Genomic DNA, 21,941 nt, shown 5'->3' on the forward strand with positions numbered 1-21,941 from the left:
GTGTTCTGAATACTGTTAATTAACATTACAGCAGCGCGTGTATGTCCACATTAATCAAGCTGGTTCCTCTGAATCACACAGCAGACTCTTATTTCACTGGCTGATGATAAATTAAAACAAACAGATAAATGTACATGATAAAAACAGCTGATCTGTGGTTACCTGTAGACACAGAGTGCAGGAGAATGTTTGGGCTGCTTGGCAGCAAAAGTTCAGTTTCAGTTACGTTGGCCTGCGACCTCGTGCCTACGACCGAATCACAGCCGTGATGATACTCAGTACATCCCTCCCTCTCACGTGTTATTGCTTAAATATTTGTTATTACTGCCACTATGACAATAAATGTCATTTAATGTCAAAATATTATGCTCCATGTTAATGTACCTGTTACACACATATTTGAATTTTGACAGGGACATTTTTGTCTAATCATTTTACAAAATGTAGACGATCATTTGGCCCGAATTAATAATTAGATAAAATATTGGGTTACAAATGTAAGTTTTAATGCTACAGAGACTTGTTTCATTAAAACAAGAAACGTTAACATTATAACATGATAATTTGGTATCCTCCTGTTGTAACTAGAACCAGAGCAGAGATTCTCTCATGTCTTATGTGGAAGCACAGATGAAGTAAAGTAACAAAACATGGAATCTGTTCTTCCTGAAGAAAACAGATTTTTTTAAAAGACACACTCAGTTATTTGCCGGCTTTGTTCTGTAAGTGAGTTCTGTGAGTGACAGGTCTAAATAAATAAACACTTAACAAGAATAATTTGTGTATAATTTAAGAAAAATTGCAACAATTCACCAACATGAGGTCCCATTTAGTCCCACTCTCTGAACATTTCCCATTACAGTCACCACCCTGCTGCAAAACCAGGACTCAAACCTCACACCATCCTCCAGCACCTGCTGCAGTTCCTGCTACACCACCTATAGGGGGCGACACACAGCAGGAACAAACCCTGAACAGCCTGCACCTCCTCATGCTGCCACATCAGCTTCACTTAACTTGGATCTGTTTTTCTCATCAGAGTTTAGGGCTCTGTGAAGTCACACAAGTGTCCAGTGTTTGTGCTAGTGTTTCTCATTCAGGCTTCTACTTCTGCATTCTGTGTACTTATGTTTAACTTTAATTGTGTTATTAGGAGGGATTTATGTCCCTTATGTTGTGCATGCCATGTGTTTCATTTTCACTTTATTTTTTATCAAATGGGCATTCATTTACATGTTGCGTATTTTAAATTTCTATTATCACCTTTATTGTCCTTTTTATGGCACTCCATCCTTGATTTTCTTCAGTGTGTCTATTTCCATGTGCAGTTTCTCCGTATGTAAAACACTTTGAGCTTCATTTCTTATATTAAAGATGCTATACAAATAAAGTTATTAATAAATCCTTACATCATGTAGACAATAGCAGACATTTAATCATATAGTAAGAGCAGTGGTTACTGAGCACATTTACTCCAGTATATATATGTTTACTGTGTCCGCTACATTAGTAATCATATCTATCAAATGTATGCTGTCTGTGTGAGCTAATAGTATCACACGGCCTTCGTATCGTCAGCCGATTGCGTCAGTTCAGTTGCCATGGAAATGCAGCAATTCGAACTTCTCAGCATATTTAGCTTCGTTCTTTTGAGAATTCAACTAATCCAGATCAGTAACATTTGATTGAAGCATCTAATGAAGAATTATACATTGTGGTAATACTTTAGATACTTTAAATATTATACTACAATTACTTGACTGAAGTAAAGTATCTGGATTCTTCCACCGGTGCATAATGCAAACTGTGATTCATACTTGCCCTCCATGGCCTCTGTCAGGGTGGAGCTGATGCCAAGTACAGCCAGTGCGCAACATCCTAACTTTACAGTCAGATCGGCACCTCAGATTGATCAGAAAGATCTAGAAGAGGATAACAAAGTGACTGTTCACTGAAAAATTAGCTGAAAAAGATCTCTTTGGCTTTTACAAACGTATTTTTACCGCTTCATTAGGCTCAGTGTGCACATACTGTGGAGGCTCCCGATGGAGACTGGAGTGTGAGGCCCGACATTCACATTTCACATGTGCATTTGTATTTTCAAGCAAAGTCCTTTTCCTGTAAGAGAATTTCTTTCAAGAGTTTAACATCGAACTGATTGTAAAATAAGGAAGGGTAAATGAGAGGCAGAAGGCTTCAGCAGGGGAGTGAGACATGTGACAGGACGGTGAGAGAGAAAAGGTTCAAATATGCTCATACAGACCAAAGGAAATGTGGAGCAGGCTGAAGATAGTCAGCCTTTAAAATGTCAATTATAGAGTCAAGTTTGGTAAATGTATAATTAGAGGAGGTGCTTACTGAGTGCCTCTGTCAGTGTGTGGGTAAAACTCTCCTCCTCTCCCTCCACAGTCTGGTCTGGTTTAAGGGGCACTGCTAAATATCCATGATGCTCCTTATTGTCGGATCGTACAAGACCCTAAGTCTCAGTTGATTCATTACCTCAGTAAACATCTTACTAAAAACTGTATGGTCTCAATCAGTAGTTTCAAGTCCCCTTCAATACAACATGATGTACATTTTCAAAAAATGTTCAATTAGGTCAATAAAAAAGTTAATACTTTGGGGCATAGCAGCCAGTGATTGACTAGTCACCAACACAGCAACCTGTTATATATAACATATAATAATAAGATGTAGCTTTAACCCTGTTGTCTAAATGTAGTCACTTCTGTTTCCAAAAGCCGGGATGGTGATGACCAAAAGGCCAAACTTCGTTTCACCATCGAAAAAGGTAGTCCACGTAAGTCTACCTGGCTATGTTTACTTCTTATATACAGTCGATGCCCCAGGTCCAGCAGGTAGGTGGAGTGCACCATGGGGACAGCAAAAATAGCCCTGCAGCTTCCATGTATGGAAAGGAATATACTCTGGTGTTCTCCTGTAGTAGCCCCATGTGCATTAGAAGACACAGAGTGATCACTTTCATACAGTTATCAGTGTATATTTTGCATAGGGAATGCACACTGAGGAGTCACACAACACCTGAAGTTTAAATAGAGGCCTTTTGGACTCCAGCATGGGGGCCACTCTTGTCAGATTCTCTGCTATCATGTCAGAGAGCACCTGGCTGTTTGTCAGCAAGTCAGTCAGTCTCTGTCCACAAACTCACAGGTGAAGATAAACACATGACAGAGTGGTGTAATTATACACCAGATACTGTGATAGTAAATTATTCCTATGGTCTTTTACCGTCTAACCTGTATGAAGTCAGTCCAGAATCATCAGGCTGCTGTAAGTGCTACCTGTTTTAACTTCAACACATTAATGAAACAAGGTTTAGGCCAGTGTTTGGGATCCTGCTCATCTGCATAAGAGCTAAAACAGATTATGTCAGGGTCAGCAGATTAGAAGATTCACCTTTACTTCCACTTTTTTAAATCTATAATTCATAGATTTATAAACATTTTCGTAGTAATGATTACCATGGTTGCTCCATTGGTCTCCACTCCAATGAGTGGTACAAGTGTTTGATTCCTCTGATGTCCACACTGTGGTTACAGGCTGTGGTCACAGAGAGCATTTCTGAACACTAACATTATCTCTTCCTGTATACTTTACTGTGCTTCTTTAAATACTGACAATTTAAAATCAATTTTTTTTCGAAGTGCCTTAATGTTTTACGTTTATCCTCAGTTGATATTTTTTTCATTGTGCGTTTAATTCTTACATTTCATCAGTTCCCAACAAATCTTTCAGCAACTTTGCGGGTTGTTTTTTTTTCTTAACCTGATTTGAGTCCGTAAAGCAACCAGTGCTCACCACCCACCACAGACTGCGCGGAACAAATTTGAACATGTTCCTTTCCCCACCCGGACAACTTACACTGCAGCACGCCGGCAAACCTGAAAACACAACTTACTCACATGTCGTAACAGCAGCAGTGGTAGCTGATATTAGACTGTGGTTAATGAGAAAACGGTTCGAGTTTATATTTCGTTTCGCTTCGTTTTTAAAATGTCGGACGTGTCAGAGAAACCTCCTCCTCAGAACTGGATCCTTCATCATCCAACTGTGAGTGTTACATGAGCTCCGTGCTGCGTTCAGAGGTCTGTTAATAAATCACGCATTAACCAGTGTTTTTCTTATTCAAGTATCAACAAATGAAGAATCTGGAGGTTGAAGACAGCGAACAAGTTCACGCAGCTTTTCTTGTGTACATGGATCTGATTGAGGGTGAGTGTGACACAAGTTTAGCAGGAGACACGTTTGTTTGTTTTTAATACAGAGATCATCTCCCTACATTGTGGTTTAAATGCAGTTTCAAAGCTTTCACCACACCTAGTAGATGATGAAGTAGTAAAAATGAATTAAAATGAATTTTGTTTGTCTTTACACATATGAACAGAGTCAAATATGTTGATGGAAAAAAGTAATAGAATCATTATTTAAAGTCCATCTGAAGAAAATGTCAAATTCTCGCCTTGTTATTCCAACTCCCGTTTTCCTCAACAAAGTACTGAGGACATGAACTTGTGTTTAAAAGTGAAGCATTTTAAACAGAATAAAGGATTGACTAAGGCCCTAACTGACAAAATACAACTGCTATGTGATAAGACACGTCTTGTTCTAAACTCTTTATTATCTAAAATATCTGCACACAATTTTTACCATCCACATAAGTTACATTATATATTAACCTGTAATCTTCTGATTGGTGTCCAGTACATAGAGTATTTTGTAACGTACAAAAATAGGCCAGGTACAGAAAAACTTTTTTTTTTTTAAATGTCAGTGGTCTGTCTTATCAAAAGTACTAAATACCTCTAACAAATGTGAAGTTAAGCCACTGCTTTTTATATTTTCCTCAGTGCGTCGGTGGAAAGAGGTGTCTTGTGTGAAGAGTCCTGAGCTGCAGCTGGTATTGCTGGAGGGGAAGGAAAAAGAAGGAGCGCTAATTCAGACGATTCTTCCTCTGCCTGTTCACCGATCTCTGACCCACAAAAGGTCTCAAACTCACTCCCACCTCATTGTTTTATATAAGACTCTTACTACTCTCATTACACACAAGTTGGCAAATTCATCAAACATACAGCTTCCTCCTCTTCTGTTTGCAGCATACGACACGTGCTGGACAGAGGCTTCCCCATGCTGCTGTGTGCTGTAGCCTCTGACTCCACCCTGGTGTATCAGAGGATGACTGACGGGCTGGTGACTCCTGACCCTCCTGTAGGACCCTTTCAGGATGCGGGACGCCGGCAGCACCGCAAGAGACGGCAGCAGCACTGAGCAGATGGACTCAGAAGACACCTTGGTGTTGTTGGTGAAGCAAAGAGGAGGAGACTGGGACGAGCAGTAGATCGTTGGTCTGACGGTCTGTGTAAGCTGCTCCTAAAAAAGTCATAGAAGCTCAGATGACATGGCAGCAGGAGCTAATGGACATAACCGCAGAGCCCCTCTAGGTGATCTCAGTAAGACAGCATTGGCTCCATTCAACCAGTGAAGTCTAGTTCTCAAACTTTGAGGCTTGTTTCTGCTTGCAAATATCTACAGGATGTGAACAGCACTACTCAAGTATGAATTGAAGAGTTAAGGTTATGCAGTAATAACCATAAGTGAAGGATAATTGTGTATATAACTGCACCTTTTTTCTGCTCTCCTCTACAGTAATTCTCACGATTGTGAGGGTCTTGACTTCTGCTTGTAAACATTGGTCGAGTTGACAGGACGATGGGTATTTGGACGGAATACAGGCCTGACTGTTTGGGGGATTTACAACAAAGTTAATCGTTCCTCTCTCGACACAATCAGGGATGTGTTCATACAACCTTAAACTTTACAGTATTTGGTGGCATACCTTCCTCAGAACATTCACACAGGAAGTGCATCAACAAATTATTTTAGGTACATTACTACCACAGCCTGACAAACACTAGATTTTTGAGGCTGATACATAGAGATTTTTTTTAATCCAACAAATTGTATTTAATAAATATAAGGTTTATGGCCTTTTCTGCCTTTTATTTATTTATATATATTTTTTTATTATTTCATTAAACAGAATCACCTTATTTTGAAAGAACCACAGACCGATGTAACAAACGGAAATTCGGTGGTATCTATGGTAACGGCTGTACCGGACGCTGGGAAAGTAGACATAAAGGTGACTCAATGTCATTATAAATTTAAAATAAATAAGGTGTAATGTAGGTAAGCTCCTGTGGAAAGTGATAAGGTCAATTTAATATATTCATATGGATTCAAGGATAAAAAAAACGTTATATAGTAAAGTTAACTTTGTGTTGGTTTTAGCTAGCTAAGTATGGTCACCCAAACGGCAACCTCCCGGATGTTAAAATTACAAATTTTACAGGAGAATTAAACATTACTGTTGGTCTCTTAAGCTAATTTCTCTATTCATGAAAACTGTACAGATATTAAATATTTAAATAGATCACCTGTTTAAATTATATTAAGGCTTAAAGTTATCCATAATTATGTGTTTGGCTGCTTTTTAAGTGACGTGGGTACCGCTAGCTCTGTGTCTCAGTCAGTCACTCAACTTAAACTCGCCATGTTTGTGTTGTTGCTGAACTTTGGAGATTATTTTATGCAAATACTTGGCAAGTCTGTCCAAGATATCTGCACTGCTTTTTTGGTGGGTGAATTATATTATTAATATTTTTGCACGGTTTGTATTTTGTGTGCTATAATTATAACTGGCTTGTTAGCTAGCCCAGTGTTTGTCAGACTTAATTAAACAGTGTATGCCCCTTTTTTGGCACCATTTTAACCAGAAATTGCCTGATAATATCAAATTCTATTTATCAGCAAGGCTGCATTAAGCTGTCCAAAAATGATATCACCCAAACAGTGTTTTCATAAGCTCCAGTGCATTCTTGTGATGCAAGTATGTATTTTAGATATGGTGCAGCATATTTATTACCATTTGTGCAGTAAAAATATGGTATTAATTTGGATAAACCCATATCTGGCTGAGCTGTTAGGAGCCTAATGTTGACAAAATGCTTAATCTGGCAGGTTGTTCTGTTTGCTGATTTCCCTTTTTACAAAAAGTAACAAAACAATTGTATGTTTAATTTACCGAAACACTTTTTATTTTTCTAAAAAACAAAAATTCAACATAGAAACCGAAACACATAAACATAACACTGGTGAGCGAAACACATAATGAGACTTACATGTGACATGTCGACCCCGTAGGGTTAACATGGGACGGATACTGAAGCAGGGGGACATCGATAACCCTGCTGTGTGAGTGCATGAGTGTGTTTTTAATGGTGCAACAGTGTCTTAATGAGAGGAAGGACTTTGACTACATGAGACAGAGATTACAACACTTCAACCCTGAGCCTTATTCAACATAAATACTCTACATCGTAGCAGAAACAGACATGGACAGACGAACACACTGAACTGGCCGGTGTACTGTAGAAAAGAGGTTCATACTGTGTCTTGGAATGCAGGAAGTCTCGACCCCGTGACTTTGCAGGGAGGCGTTCAAGGATGAAATGTTCAAAATGATGCAGATAAAGACATTATTGTCACTTTCAGTCAGTGTCCACAAAAGCACTGGTTTCTTCAGCTGTTGGAAATGTATATTTGTGACAGTCTGAATGTTCCCAATGTAAACAGGAAGTCTCAGTGACCTTTTTTTGACCTTCCAGGATGAATCCAAGCAGCGAACAAGACAAGTGTACTTAAAGTCCAAAGATCTCCTTTATCCTCTCCGTCATGGCTTCTTTAAGGGAGTAAACCTAAAAGTTCTCTCTCTTTGGACAAAACTTAAAAATACTAAACCATCTTTTATTTTGAAGGTCATTTCTCTCTGTTGATATACCAGCAGGAACTTACGATATGAGTATGAGGGCAAAAAAAAGGTGCTTGATTCAAGTCAATAATCCATTTTGTTTCAGGCATGTAGATACAAGGGACGGTCATAAGAAGACAGAGTCCCCCCCTGGACATGTTAACACATGGTACAGTTCATCCTTAATACTGGAACATCAGATCTCCTATACTGGGAACGATGGACCATAGTGCTATGTCATGTCATCTTCCTCTGAGCAGTAGTCACGGCCCTGTTAAAAAAATGTCACAATATTAATATCCTTCTAATATTCATATAAATCTGCCACGATAACTGTACTCATGAATTTAATTAAGTACGTCACACATTTATGAGAACAAACTAAACAGTAGGACACTGTAAACAAACCTGACTAAAACAGGAGTATACAGTGGATTAGTTGGTGACTATTTTTAGCGTTGGATAAATACGTTGGTGCTCTAATGTTTCCAGCAGCAGGATGAAGTGTGGGACCTATTTAAATAAACCAATGTGCCTGTTCGTGCGGTCTAATAAAGAGATGTGTCGCCCAGTGTGACAGTGTAGCTCATGCATGTGTTATTAATAATGAACCTTTCCAACAACGTTAGACTTGACTTAAATATTGGCCTGTAACAAGTACCCCGTTATGGAAGCCCTAAGCGGACGTGCATCCATACATTTGATTTACCCGTGAAAACGAGTCTTTTCCAGTTGTTTTCTGGAGATCTCGACTTATTGTTTTCCTTACATCAGGGTAACAACTCCCACTGTAACTGAATAATTATCTCATTATCTTGAGATAACAAATCTTGTTTTCTTGTGCTAACAAGATCATTTTCTGGAACACAAAACAAACAGGCAGGTCGCTGTGATATTACAGACGAGGACATGCCATGCTGCCATTGCCCACACTAATGAGGACAGTTTAGCCTGTTTCTATGTTTGTTTTGTGCTTTAGCAACTCTGGGGATATGAGTTATGATCATCTGACATTAAGGTGGTGCAGTGTTGTTATCTCGAGATAACGAGATAAATAAAGTAGATATCTTGAGAAAAATACCGGAAATTACTCGTAATCACGGGAGAACGGAGTCAATAAAATGAAGGCATGCATGTCCGTTAAGGGCTGTCGTGCCCCTCTGATGCTAGTGCAATCAAGAAAATGGTCATATAATAGTTAATATGTTACAGCTCTAGGCTATAACACTAACCCTGTTTGGATGTCATATGATTTCTCTCATTGTTGTAAAAGCAAGCTAAGCTAATGCTAGCAACAGTTTACCATGGCCTCCCTTGATGTCCTGTAATTGCAGAAGAAAGTTGTTCTGCTGGTTTTTTTTGTTGGATTTGTTTGCCAGTTTTAATCTTAATTTAAAATAATAATAATATAAAGGATTAAACTGTGTCATCAAAAACACTGATTGCTAACATGCTCTTTCTTTAGCACTCTCCACTAGCGGGGTGCTGTTTTTCTTGGCTGCTCAAATACAACAGGAGGTAGTGGCCGCCATAATATTTATGATTGATGTGTAGGTTGCTTTTGGAAGAGAAGTCATGGGGGGCTAATAAATTGTAGTACAAGTGTGTTGACAGCTGCCTTTGAGGCAGTAACAGAGGTATTCCTCATACTGGTATTGGAATCTGAAAAACTCTAGACTACAGAGCTTTCTGACACATAGGGATGAGCTTAATCCGGCTTTACATAGACACATTATACGTATTAGTAGAATCAATTAATTGTTGGTTTTCGGTGGTTATTGTATTTGCAGCACACAGGATATGATTTTACCGCTCTGTGTAGAATTCAATAATAAATCTTCCAAAAAGGCCGTTTTAAGGTTAAAATAATCCCCTCTGCTCTTTGACCGGACTCAGTCACACAGCCGCTCTGTCAGTACAACATGTTTTCAGTAATACCGCCTTAAACAACCTCCATAGTGGGATCACTGGACGGGACAGATTGAGGCATCATCATGTCATCTGCTGTGTTCTAACTACAGATTTGCTGCAGTGAACGGATTAACCTCCATTATGTTATTTAGCGGGAGCTTAGTGCAGAAAGAAAAACACAATAACAGAATGTGGTGTTCCACTGATCGGTCGCCTTTTCTTACTTTTTCTATTTTCTCGTCCAGCATTCTGAAGAATTCCTGCTGGCTCTCTGAGGAGTGGATGCTCCTGTTAGGACAGAAGTACAGAAGGTTAGAGATATGACAAGTAGAGAAATAGATCAAGCCACAATATACTAAAACACAACATAAAAATACATGTGACTGAGATATACAGAGGCAGAGCCCTCTACGCAGCTGTTCAAGTCTGACCCTCAGCCCTTAGCTGCATGTCATCCCCACTCTCTTCCCTTGTTTCCAGCTCTATCCACTGTCCTAATTAATTAAGGCAAAAGCCAAAAAAATTATATAAAAAAAAAAGGAAAAAAAATACATGTTAATGACATTTTAATAGCAACATCCTCTGACAGTGAAACTTACAGAATCTTTCCGTTTCCGTCTGACCCTGTTTCGTCCATTTCTTCACCTTTACCCAGGAGAGCACTCTTCTCCTGCAGGACAACCAAACACACAGTCAGACACCTGAAGAAGAACTGTCTAACATCCCATTGTGCAACAGAACGGAAATGACATGTTCTCCAGCTGCCTGATATTGTTTTGTGATCCCATTTTAACAGCTCATTCAGCTTTAAAGCCACTTATCAGACGATAGTGCAAGAGTTCAAACTCCATGACCTTCCCATTATATTCCTCCATCATCATGATTTTAGTTTAACTAAAAATTAAAATAGTGATGCAAAACATGAATCATGTTGCAATCAAAATATTTCAAAAATTATTTCCTTATGATTTTGTTCCCTTATTGTGCAACCCTAGTCTGAACAGAAAGCTGTGTTTTGACTTATTTACACTGAAATGAACAGAGGCCTTTTTATTAATCAGTGAATACAAAGGGGTATAAATAGTGTAGAGCAGAATGACGCACTGTGCTGTCCTGGCCGTCCACTCCTCCCTCGTCTCCGCTGATGTACTTGACTTTCTCCACTCCTTTCATCTTGTACTCGTCTGTGACAGAGTGAGAGACACAGAGGGAGAGGGATCACATCTCTTATTAAAACACAACAGCAGACGATCGGCTCGACCCTCCGGGTTAACAGTTCTCACAGTTCACTACTTGGCAAAGTAATTATGTGCTTCAGTTCTCACGCTGCGGACTAAATCCTCTCTTAACAATGGTTGGCAAGCGTCAAACACATGAGCTGTCAGCACGAGCCATCTCTCTCCCAGCCTCTCCATCTCTTCTCTCGCACATGCACAGCCCCTTCCTCCTCTATTTCACTCCCACGCGTTAAGAAAGGAGGAGATGAAAGTACAGTAATCAGCATAGAAATGAGCCATGATGGACACATGTAGTTATAACACAGCAGACACTGTAGTTTACAGATAGTTTCATTGTAATATACATCTGGAGCAGCTTTAACCACTATGACAAAGATTCGCCCACATTTGTGCTGTTCGATGTCACACAGGTGAGGGTAGCACCACGTAAAGGTGGAACTAGGGTTGGGGATATGGCCAAAACCCTACATCACAATATAGGACTTTTCATATCTCGATAACGATATAACGATATCGCAATATAGCATGCTTTCAGGTAATTTAACAAATAATTAGCCTATATGAAATAACCACGTTAAAGCCTATTTTTGGATAATCCTGTGTGAATTCAATACTTGAGTCCTTTTCTGCACAGTAATGTCCATGTTAACAAACAGCGCCTCCCTCGATGGCTCCAGGTTCACTCCCATGTGCAAGGATCAGAAGGTAAACTGTTGTCAAAATTGCCATAAAGCAGTTCAGCTGCTGGTTTTTGTGACATCACGATAGAGACGAAACACATACGATAGACATTTTCATATAGTTTTAATGATATACACCCACCGGCCACTTCATTAGGTACACCTGAAAAATCTCATGTAATCCAGTACACCAGCTCAGACATAAGGTTTGCTTTCATGTTGCCTGTAATATATGGGCTTTTTCTAAGCAGTCATAGAGGTGTTAATTCAATGATATTTCAGCGTCATGGTCATAATTGGGGGCTGCACATCTCAATATAATGTAGTTCAGTACAAAATCACCTTTAACTACGGCCTCAGGGATAAACAGAATTGAATTTACACACTTCAGACCCTTAACAAAACAAACGTCAACAATGAAAGCAGAATCCATAGCAGTGCTGTTGTATTGAACTGCATTAGATTGTATAGGTGTACCTAATGAAGTGGCCGGTGAGTGTGTGTTGTCATATTGCCCAGCCCTAGGTGGAACTGTTTTACCATTAGTGTTCACCTACAATTAATAAAGCTCTGATTAAACGTCAGTTAGGATCTGACAGCTTTCCAGTCTACAGGTGTTTGAAGATCTTCATATTAGTCACTGCTAACATTCTTCCAAAAAGTAGTTACCAAACTAATGTTGCAGTTGATTTTGTGATTATCATTATGCATATTCTTTTTGTCCCATTCAGCCTGCACTGTAAATCATACTAAATGCATAACCATACCATATTGAATTTTCACATAAATATATTGATAAACAGAGCTGAAATGATTCAAGTTATCAGCTTATCAACTTAAAACAGAAAATTAAACAACAGAAGTTTTGATAATCAAGTCTTTCAAAGCAAAAATGCCCTGAATAGTTGTAAACATAATAACTGTTTAAGACTCTTAGACTGATGAAACCAAAAAAATTAAAGATGTCACTTTGGGCTTTTAAATGTCATGACATCATCTTTCATTTCAACATTGTAAAGACCAAACAATCACCGCAACCGGATAATTTGATTATTGGGACTCGATCTAGACAAGATTAAATCAGCGTATAGCTACAGTATGTTTGACCTTTCATGCACACCTGCTTCTTAATAAGCACTTAATATATCAATCCCAACACTACTCAAAGAGTAAGTACAGATGTTTTATGTGTCACCTGCATGGGTGATTCTTATTATTCTACTTCAAAAACCCATATCAATGTGACCTAATCTTATGAAAAATCCTGGTATTAAGTTACAAAAGAGTTTCCACATCAGCAGTGACTGACATCAGTGAATGGTGGCAACTACCTGATATTTATCAAAATGCCACCTGAACATAGAGGTGCAAATATGAGGTGGGAAATATGTGTCAGTGTGTGCAGTAAACAGACTGACCGGAGAGGAGGTCCCCGTTGCTGTAGGATTTGTTCTGACCCTCCTCACTGCTGGGAACGGCAGACACCTGCTTGGCAGAGGTGCAGCCCATCTCCTCCTCCTCAGCTGCTCTCCTCCTCACTCCTGAGGATCACAGGCACACCTGGGGGCAGGTAAGAGGAAGAAATATCAGTAGTTAACATTAATTTAGTTTATGAGAAAATACCTGCACGAAAAAAGCCTCAGATCACAGACAGGCCTGGTGTCTTGGGTGACATCTTCTGAATATCCAGTTGAGAGCCTCCTCCCTGTTGTCGTTATAATTTATAAGGCTCACCTCTTAAAGGGAAGGAAGTAAACTAGTTTTTATCTCGGAGGTGAAGAAATCCTCCAGACTCCAGCTTGGGAATCACTAATTTTCCATAATCAATTAGTCATGAAGCGCCCCACCCTGGAATAAAAACATGCGGGTACCCCACTCTGCTCTTGAAACGACAATAAAATAGACTAAAATAGGTTTAGCCTGGCTGTGAGTCACGCACACGCGGGTCTGGGAAAACACCAATCAGAACGTGCGCGCGGCGGTGCCAGCTGCACCGCAACAATGAGGCCTTTCAAGCTGTTGGGATGCCACCGTGCCAAGCTGCCGGCTCGTCTCTGACAGGGAATGGGGGTTTTCTGCGGCGCTCAGAGGATTAAACTGTAGCCGAACCGTCTTACCTCCATCCACCGTGATAACGGCATGTAGCAGGCGCAGAAATATTACTCTTATAACGGTGTAAATGACTTGTTTGCATTAGGCTCTGCAAGATGCATAGTGATCGATCCATGTTAAGATTGATTCTCAACGCACTGACCAACCAGCTGCAGAGTCAGCTGCTCCGCCACAAAATACATCACTATCTCCCCACTCTCCCCAGATTATTAAATATTATGTGTTATTTTTTCTTTCATATAGATGTAAGCTACAACTGCAGCTTAAAAACAGTACTTTGATGGGCTATTATATGCAATTTAAGCATGCAAATATTTAAAAGGGGGGGTTAAAGGGAAATGCATGCCATTTAAAGCAGAAATATTTCAACCATCGTGTTATTTCATATCATCAGAGAGCGGGGACAACTACCGGGGAGCCTTTAACAAATAATAACAAAAGATGATGGGAAAGAGCAGCCATTCCTCGGCCAGCAGGAAACGCCGAGTCGATACCGCATACACGGAACCAGATAAACAATGGATTGCGAAATAAACCTAAAGCAATGGTGCACCATTACCTGTCTGGTTTGTCCATGGTTTCGGGTTCGTCCTGTGGTTCTGGTTCAGACAGGATTTAGTCCAGACGAAAGACCCAGACAGTCCGCATCTGCAGCTCTCTGCTCAATACAGGCATCAGCAGTGGGGATGCAGTCAGTCCGTCTGCCAGCTGTCTGGTCGGACTGCTGGAGCTCATGGCCGAATCCCCTGTCCAAATGATGGAAAATGAGAAAATAAAGAATCGAAACAAACAGAGGCGACTGATAATTTTCAAAACAGAATTAACCCCATATATTACTATTATTTTCAGCGCAAAACACAAAACATGTACTTAGTTTTCCATACGATTTTCAGGCGCTTCTTACCTCTTTATGCGATGGAAATTTTACTATGAAGATGCATTTCTTCAGTTGCCAGTCGAGCCTAATTCACCGGCGCACCATGAACTTCCGCCCAGCTCACGTCTCCTGCATCGTCAGAGTTGACAGCAAAAACATACAAAGTTTGTGAAGTTCCCAGTCTCTGACAAAACCGACAATTGACGCCGCCGATTATTGACCTCCATCGATATGATTTCACTGACAATGATCGCTCGTGTGGCGGACGGACTGCCGCTGGCTGCGTCTATACAGGAGGATGAACAGGTATGAATGAAGGCTAGCTTACACACATAGCTCTAAGGTATACGCCAAACTCCATTCAAAAATTGTGATGTTTAAAGAATGTTAGCATATACGCGAAGCTCTAGAGCGGACATCCCTAAAACAAGAATAAATAATGTATTTACTTTATGTATTATATTGGCAAACCTTGTGGATGACGAGACAAAACATTGAACAGCTTTTAATATAAATACAACTTTAGCATATGTTTTTAAATATAAAGTCGAGTAAACAATAACATGTTCTCTTCTGTGTAAATTATTTTACTTTAAATTCCTGTGGGAAAAACGTTTGAGTTGAATATCAAAACAAATGTTTATTGAAGGATATGTATGCGGAAAAGTTGATCAATTGTTCGTAAACGTTTCAGATGAATAAGCAAGAATTTTACATTAATGTTTCAAATGTTTTCATCTCCTTCCTTAAATCTTTACATGGCCTCTGGACTATTTTTGGCTTTTTTACCTACAATCTTGATACGTTATTTATACAGCTTTACGTATGACAGTTGTCACTATAAGTTGTTTTTGCTCATCTTCATCAGTCAGGAAGAGACCTCCAGCAGTACCAGAGTCAGGCGAAGCAGCTGTGCCGCAAACTGAACGGCCAGAGCCCGGACCGCTGCACCCTGGAGGCCGGGGACATGGACTTTCAGTGAGTTACCACAAGCAACAAGTAATTTTGTTTAATTAAGAGTGTATACTCGAAGGGAAACGTGTTATCTAAAACAAAATCCATCCTTTTTTTTGTCTGTTTGGTTTAATTTTATACATGTAATACTATTAGACTTAACTTTTTGTTCTCGTTCCCAGCTATATAATAGCACAGGGTGTTTGCTACCTGTGCCTTTGTGAGGCTTCATTTCCCAAAAAGATGGCTTTTGGATACCTGGAAGACCTCCACACTGAGTTCTATGAGCTGTATGGGAAAAAAATCCCCACAGTGACAAGGCCTTACTCTTTCATTGAGTTCGGTAAGACTATTTATGATCTAGTACATTAAAGAAACATTGTGACCCTGACTTATCCTTGACTAAGCTTATGTCATACATATATTAGACACGTACATCCAGAAAACAAAGAAGTCGTTCGTGGACAGCAGGGCCAGGAGGAACATGGGCAGCATTAACACAGAGCTGCAGGATGTGCAGAGAATTATGGTGGCAAATATTGAGGAAGTTCTGCAGAGAGGAGAAGCTCTTTCTGGTGAGTACTGGTCAGAAAACATGCACAAATAACACAAGAACAGCTGATTATATAATGCAATGAATTACAATTTCAATGCTACTACTGCCTATCATGGACATGCACGATTAGGTCAATCTTTGTGGGCAGCTTGTGGTGGTTTTTTTTAGATGGCTGTCTTGCAAGGTTTGACCATTACTGCCCCAATAAGATGCCGAAAAACTTTTTTTTGCATTAAAGGGATAGTTCAGATTTTTAGACACCAAGTTGTATGAAATACTTGCTAGTAGCGTAGTGGATGCAAAGCTACTATCTCACTCAGTTCAAAAAGTTTTAACCTACAAAACAACACGCAGCGATGGTGATCCATTTCCAGCACAAAATCATCGTCCTAGGATTTCATATACTGCGCTGGTTTTTGGCACTATTTTCTCTCAAACCCAGCATCACTACGCCTGCAGCAGGCCGGTGTCTCAGGTATGCCAACTTAGTAGCTGTTTCACGCTGATACTGACTGATTTGCGTCATCGTTGAAGTAAACATGTTGGACTATGAAAGTGATGAAGATTTACCTTTTACAACGTATCCAACGGGATATCTGTATGAACCTGAATATACTGATGCTAAACTTCGTTAGATGGACATAGAACGGGCAGAGAGAGAGAAGCTTTGCAGAACTACTAGCAAGTATTTCATACAACTTGGTGTCCAGAAATCCAAACTATCCCTTTAAGCTCAAATCGATTGGACTACTGTAATGCTCTTTTTACTTGTCATCCAAAACAATCCATTGACAAACTTAAAGCTCTGCTGCCAGGATTTTAAAAGAGAGAGAAAATATCACTTCAGTTTAGCTCACCTGCACTGGCTGCCAGTGTCTTTAAGGATTGATTTATAACATTGTTTTACTTCCTTACAAGGCTCCTAATGGTTTGGGGCCAGTCTTTATTACTAATCCTGTCATTTCATAATTCTTTAGATGCTCTGCAGCCGGTTTTCCAAATACAAACTATAACAAAAATGACTAAATCTGAAGCTCAGCCTTTTTAACTATGCACCAAACTATAGAACTTCTTGCACAAGCTGCTATATTAAATGCTTTTATTATTATATATTCCAAAATATTGTAAGGTTCCTCTTAATCAAGTTGATCTAATCTCTATATTTCCCTCAGCTTTAGACACCAAAGCCAGCAATCTCTCCAGCTTGTCGAAGAAGTACCGCAGCGATGCAAAGTACCTTAACACCCGCTCCACATACGCCAAGGTGGCGGCTGTCTCAGTGTTCTTCATCACACTCATCATCTACGTGCGCTTCTGGTGGCTCTGATGGACTAAACACACACTTTAACATGAGGGAGGTGTATATTTCTGAAAACAAGCATTTAAGCCGATACTGTTACAGTTCTGTAATTTACCAGGGTGCCTTAAAGGGGTCACATTCAGTCTTTCCCTGGTGGAGGCAGAAACGCTTTCTATGCTTTATTCAGCTTCGAGTTATATTTTGTTCATAGAGTTTGAGCTGAGCCATCGTCTGTGATGACACTGTTATTCATGGTGCGTTCATGTACCTCTGTTTACTGGAATATTAAAGCAGGGTGTTGACTGTTACTGAGATTTCCTCCAGAGTTTCAGCATTAAGGAGAAATCATGTGTGCATCTGGAGAGGTAAAAAGTCTTAATATTGTGAGAAATTAATGTTTATTGTTCAAACGTTTACATTGTAACAAAGTCTTATTGAAATATTAAATATTTATCAAATGATTGGTTTCTATTTCAGAGCTGCATGTGTAGTATTTCTTTCATGAACAGACAGTGTTTGTCCTTCTCTTTACACTATACACACACTTGTAAACCAGTATTTTTACGGTCGTCTACAAACTAACCCCGCGAGGCAGCTGATGTTCACACAAAGAAAACATTCAGAGCAAACAAGGTGGAGCTGCAGGAGACGGAGCAGTTTCACCAACACGAGACTTCACGGTCTTCTGTGCAACCAGTGTGATAGCAGCTTAAGATGGAGAGACCCAGCTCTTGTGTTGCTGGTGGCTAGGCAGGTTTGAATGGTCATTTTGGTGAACACAGACTGAAATCAACCTGACCTTCAGTATCAGATATTTGGAATGGATTGGTTGATGATCAGCTGTAAACAGATTTCAGCTGCGAGATGTTCAGTTGAAAATTAAGTCTTGAAATGGTTTCTTCTCAGCTCGCTCTGGTTCCTTTTGGTGGATAATTTCTTCCGTTAAATGCAAGTTGGGAGGAGGTTCAAACTGTTCTCTCCAGAGATTTAAAGTTCTTGCAGCCAGAGTTACAACAACAGGGCTCATGCACCTCTCCTGTCCTTTGCGTGATGAATGGATGTTAAGACGAGAGTCTTACACAACCAGATCAAAGTCGTCCCTCTGCAAAGACAAAACACACAGTGATCATTTGCATAACAGGTTTTATGACTCAAACACAGGATTACAATTTGCATAATGTTGATTTTGTTTAAGCACAGAATTATTATCACAAGGTCATTTACTTTGGCACTAAGCAGCAGTGTTACTTCAATATTTGTAGGAGAATATACGTGAGCAGGTCCTGAACACTCACCTCATCGTTATAATTCATGACGTGCTGCTTGATCTTTGAAGAGTCCACCCACGTGACAAAATCTTCCATATTTCTGAGAAATGTCAGGCAAAATTTCATTAAATGGACACTTTCTTACATGCCCTTTAACTGTAAAATTATTTTTAATATATATATATATATATATATATAAATAATATAAAATATTCTGTTTTTACACCACAGAGGGAAAAAGCTTTTTGCAGCATGAAGTTGTTCAAAACAAAATGTGGACACTGACCTTGTGACTAGGAACGCCGGGTCTGTGACGATGTCGGGGCCAACACGCACGTCTGAGACCGCGTTAAGGTCGAACTTACAGAACTATTTCTACCCTGGATGTAGACAAAACTATCTTATCTCTAGAAACAAATTCAACTTCAGAAGCAGGAGGCTTCGTGGACATAAAGGCTTGCAGTAATGCAGTGTTGAAAGATACGTCCTTGTTCTATGAAGGTGATGGCTGTCTTCAGGTTCTGAGCCATTCGCAGGTTCAGCATGATGCTGGGCAGCCGCCTCCTGCAGGAGTCACACAGGTGAGTGGAAGCATAGGAAACAGACCAGCGATGTATGATCACATCCAACATGTTTGTCAGAGGAGTTACCTGCAGAACGAGGAAGCTGTGACTTTCTCTGTGAGGGACAGGTTCTGTTTGGTGGGGACGAGACCGATGCTGTACCTGATGTGAAGAAACAATAAAATCATCAGTGACAAAACAGGAGTGTCCAAAAAGACAACAAACACTTTGTGTATCAGTACAGGAGCCTGTACCATGAAGGAAGTAAAACTTAGTCTGGCTCTCTTTGGGTTATTTGGTTTCAAAGAGCCTGTCATTCATAACCCAGGATATCCGATTTCTCGAAGCTGGTTATTGATTGGCTCTGTAAATTCTGGGTTTTTTAATCCAGTAATGACAGAGTTAGCGAGAGAAAAAGGAGATGTTCATTTCAAGTGACACTAAAAGAACCATGAGTGGAGTACCATAGTTACATGGGATGAAATTAATGGTGTTATCAGCAGGAAAATTCAACTATAGTAACAGCAAAAAGTGATATTTAAGGTGTAAAAAAAAACTGATCGCAAATCTGGACTACAATAAAACGCTATAGAAAGAATAAGAAATAAGTGAAACGTATTTAAGAACTGAATAGGTTTATCTGACTGAATTTACAATAGGGTTTTGCCATAAAATAGCAGCTTTAATTGTCATTCTGTATTTGTTGTCCTCTGTTTGTTCTAACCCATGGATTCAAACCAAAGCGTCACATAGAACAACAACGCAATTCTACGGATAAATACAAATATATTACATGTTTGTTATTACTTTCCCTTTGTTTTAATCTCAATACTTATGTCGCTGTCAGGATCCTGAAGGAAAAATGACTTCAGTGCAGGTTTGCCATAAAGCAAAGGTTACTATGGCGGTTTAAGTTGACAGGCCCCAGGTGTTGACTGAATGCTATTAAAATAGTGGTTCTGTATTGGCAAACAGTGTCTCATTGAGAAACTCACAGTTTCTCGAGGAGTCGATGCGAGCTCTGAGCTCTGAACCCATCTTTCTCATCCAGGTCTCTGATTTTCTGGGTCAGATCTCTGATGTTTCGACTCAGCTTGTTGTACCTGAGAAACAGGAGGAGGAACACTTTTAATTATCAATAAGTCATTTGATTAACTATGTCTTTACCATTCGCTGGTCCACTGGTACCTTAAGATAAGTACAATGTGACAAATACCAATACCACTCAATATGCTGGTTGTGACTGTTGCTGCTTAGATACAATATTAAAAAGGTCTGTTTAAATTAAATTGTGCAATTTAGATAAAGGTTTCAAAATTCATTAATAAAAAGTATTTGATATATTTCTCTAGTGCAGCTAACAATTTAGAATAAGAGATGATTTTTGTTTGTTTTGTTTTGCATCATCTCCATCCTACACTACATTTTGTATATAAAAACTCAAACTAAAAACTGTCAATGTGTTTTAGCGTTATCAGGCTATAGGTTATAAACATAGCTTAAGCACATCAGAATAATGAGGTTTACAGATATTAGCCACACTGGCTTGCCACACAGACGTAGTAGCTTACTTGGTGTAGTCCTCCCTCTTCTCGATGCGATACTTCCGCAACACTTTGACCTCGTGCAGGTTGTTGTCCACCTCCCAGTTAATGAAGTCAACCTTCTTCAACAGCTTCTGTTCATGGTACTTCAATTTACGAACCATTTTAACTACTTTAACCGACTAAACCCGATATATTTACAAGACAGACTCCTGCCCATGCACCACGAAGTAGAAACACAGGAAACACGTGTTCATCTTCTTCTTCGGTGAGCAATTAATGTCGTATGTCGAGTCAGAGTGAGTAACAGCGCCACCTACCGCGCGCCACCAATAAACATATCTGCTCTACGTCGTCAAACCTCTTTACCAGCACGTTTACCTTTAAAATTAACTTATACTCAGTGGGGGGTTTTTTCCTCAAATATCACTCCATATATTAATTATTTTTTATCTAGAACTTGCGCCACATAAAACATGACAAGCAAAACCTGCATCTATTTCATCATCTTTAGTATATGGGGACAAACAAAACAACCTTTGCATATTACAAAAAATAATACCTTTAAAAAGAGAGTGATACCAAAAGGAAACACGTAAGGATGTTATTAGATAGTTCTACCTGGGAGGAATGTTGTTATTTTAGTGGACAGTGTGAACAATATGGTTGTACAAACTAAGTGTATCTCTGCCTACTTTTATAACATTTATAACAAAGAAGTATAAACAGAGCCATACAAAAATAATGTACAAACGCTTCATGAACTTTGTACATTACATTAAACAAGAGGACTCTGTTGTATATTTAATTAAAGTAGCCTATAAAAAATAAATGAGAAAAACTGTTCTAAGTTTACACGTCAAATAAGTAGTCTAACACGTTTTTGGGTTAGTTTTGTTATGTTTGGTTTTGCTTTGGAGCCAGTCCATTGATGGATGTAAACTTTACTATACTACATAAAATAATGTTAACTTCCGTAAAACACAAGGAAATGTCTTTTCTCACGAAATACAACACCTTTTTTCAATTTAGTTTACAGTTCAGCCTGCAAAATTAGGTTGTAGTTCAGTCTGATTATTAACAACATAGAAAGATATTGTGGGAAATAGT

The 21,941-nt window shown here is 39.3% G+C and overlaps 4 protein-coding genes across 4 annotated transcripts; 2 read left to right on the forward strand and 2 right to left on the reverse strand.

The window, feature by feature from the left end:
- The first annotated feature begins 4,014 nt into the window (after positions 1–4,014).
- tsen15 (TSEN15 tRNA splicing endonuclease subunit) lies at positions 4,015–6,131 on the forward strand. The gene is made up of 4 exons (XM_069685467.1): positions 4,015–4,071; positions 4,152–4,233; positions 4,869–5,004; positions 5,115–6,131. The coding sequence occupies exons 1-4, from the start codon at positions 4,015–4,017 to the stop codon at positions 5,284–5,286; spliced, it is 447 nt and encodes a 148-aa protein (XP_069541568.1). The 3' UTR covers positions 5,287–6,131.
- A 967-nt stretch (positions 6,132–7,098) lies between these two features.
- LOC138611838 (uncharacterized protein C1orf21 homolog) lies at positions 7,099–14,716 on the reverse strand. Its single transcript, XM_069685089.1, has 7 exons — positions 14,674–14,716; positions 14,329–14,515; positions 13,076–13,217; positions 10,844–10,923; positions 10,339–10,409; positions 9,964–10,027; positions 7,099–8,099 (listed from the first exon to the last, which is right to left on the reverse strand). The coding sequence occupies exons 3-7, from the start codon at positions 13,164–13,166 to the stop codon at positions 8,061–8,063; spliced, it is 345 nt and encodes a 114-aa protein (XP_069541190.1). The 5' UTR covers positions 13,167–13,217; positions 14,329–14,515; positions 14,674–14,716; the 3' UTR covers positions 7,099–8,060.
- Positions 14,717–14,760: 44 nt separating this feature from the next.
- Positions 14,761–17,932, forward strand: sec22ba (SEC22 homolog B, vesicle trafficking protein a). Its single transcript, XM_069684599.1, has 5 exons — positions 14,761–14,952; positions 15,515–15,624; positions 15,783–15,943; positions 16,029–16,175; positions 17,329–17,932. The coding sequence occupies exons 1-5, from the start codon at positions 14,878–14,880 to the stop codon at positions 17,481–17,483; spliced, it is 648 nt and encodes a 215-aa protein (XP_069540700.1). The 5' UTR covers positions 14,761–14,877; the 3' UTR covers positions 17,484–17,932.
- On the reverse strand, positions 17,598–21,066 carry imp3 (IMP U3 small nucleolar ribonucleoprotein 3). The gene is made up of 7 exons (XM_069684600.1): positions 20,859–21,066; positions 20,283–20,390; positions 19,375–19,449; positions 19,209–19,288; positions 19,011–19,062; positions 18,752–18,824; positions 17,598–18,558 (listed from the first exon to the last, which is right to left on the reverse strand). Exons 1-7 carry the CDS (start codon positions 20,993–20,995, stop codon positions 18,532–18,534), a joined length of 552 nt encoding a protein of 183 aa, XP_069540701.1. The 5' UTR covers positions 20,996–21,066; the 3' UTR covers positions 17,598–18,531.
- Between the last annotated feature and the right edge of the window lie 875 nt (positions 21,067–21,941).

This window comes from Semicossyphus pulcher, unplaced genomic scaffold, assembly GCF_022749685.1.
Source record: "Semicossyphus pulcher isolate SPU_LCO1_2020_fin unplaced genomic scaffold, fSemPul1.0.p SCAF_7, whole genome shotgun sequence".
NCBI classification, from domain to species: domain Eukaryota; kingdom Metazoa; phylum Chordata; class Actinopteri; order Labriformes; family Labridae; genus Semicossyphus; species Semicossyphus pulcher.

Excerpts from the sequence above, each read along its gene's own strand:
- tsen15 (XM_069685467.1), top strand. The coding sequence starts at position 4,015 with ATGTCGGACGTGTCAGAGAAACCTCCTCCTCAGAACTGGATCCTTCAT. Across the intron at positions 4,072-4,151 it reads GGATCCTTCATCATCCAACT|TATCAACAAATGAAGAATCT; the intron begins GTGAGTGTTACA and ends TTCTTATTCAAG. Across the intron at positions 4,234-4,868 it reads GTACATGGATCTGATTGAGG|TGCGTCGGTGGAAAGAGGTG; the intron begins GTGAGTGTGACA and ends TATTTTCCTCAG.
- LOC138611838 (XM_069685089.1), bottom strand. The coding sequence starts at position 13,166 with ATGGGCTGCACCTCTGCCAAGCAGGTGTCTGCCGTTCCCAGCAGTGAG. Across the intron at positions 10,924-13,075 it reads CAACGGGGACCTCCTCTCCG|ACGAGTACAAGATGAAAGGA; the intron begins GTCAGTCTGTTT and ends ACTCTGTCACAG. Across the intron at positions 8,100-9,963 it reads TGGACGAGAAAATAGAAAAA|GGCCGTGACTACTGCTCAGA; the intron begins GTAAGAAAAGGC and ends TTTTTTTAACAG.
- sec22ba (XM_069684599.1), top strand. The coding sequence starts at position 14,878 with ATGATTTCACTGACAATGATCGCTCGTGTGGCGGACGGACTGCCGCTG. Across the intron at positions 15,625-15,782 it reads GCCGGGGACATGGACTTTCA|CTATATAATAGCACAGGGTG; the intron begins GTGAGTTACCAC and ends TCTCGTTCCCAG. Across the intron at positions 15,944-16,028 it reads TTACTCTTTCATTGAGTTCG|ACACGTACATCCAGAAAACA; the intron begins GTAAGACTATTT and ends TACATATATTAG.
- imp3 (XM_069684600.1), bottom strand. The coding sequence starts at position 20,995 with ATGGTTCGTAAATTGAAGTACCATGAACAGAAGCTGTTGAAGAAGGTT. Across the intron at positions 19,450-20,282 it reads CATCGACTCCTCGAGAAACT|GTACAGCATCGGTCTCGTCC; the intron begins GTGAGTTTCTCA and ends TCTTCACATCAG. Across the intron at positions 19,063-19,208 it reads CACCTTCATAGAACAAGGAC|ACGTGCGTGTTGGCCCCGAC; the intron begins GTATCTTTCAAC and ends ACGCGGTCTCAG.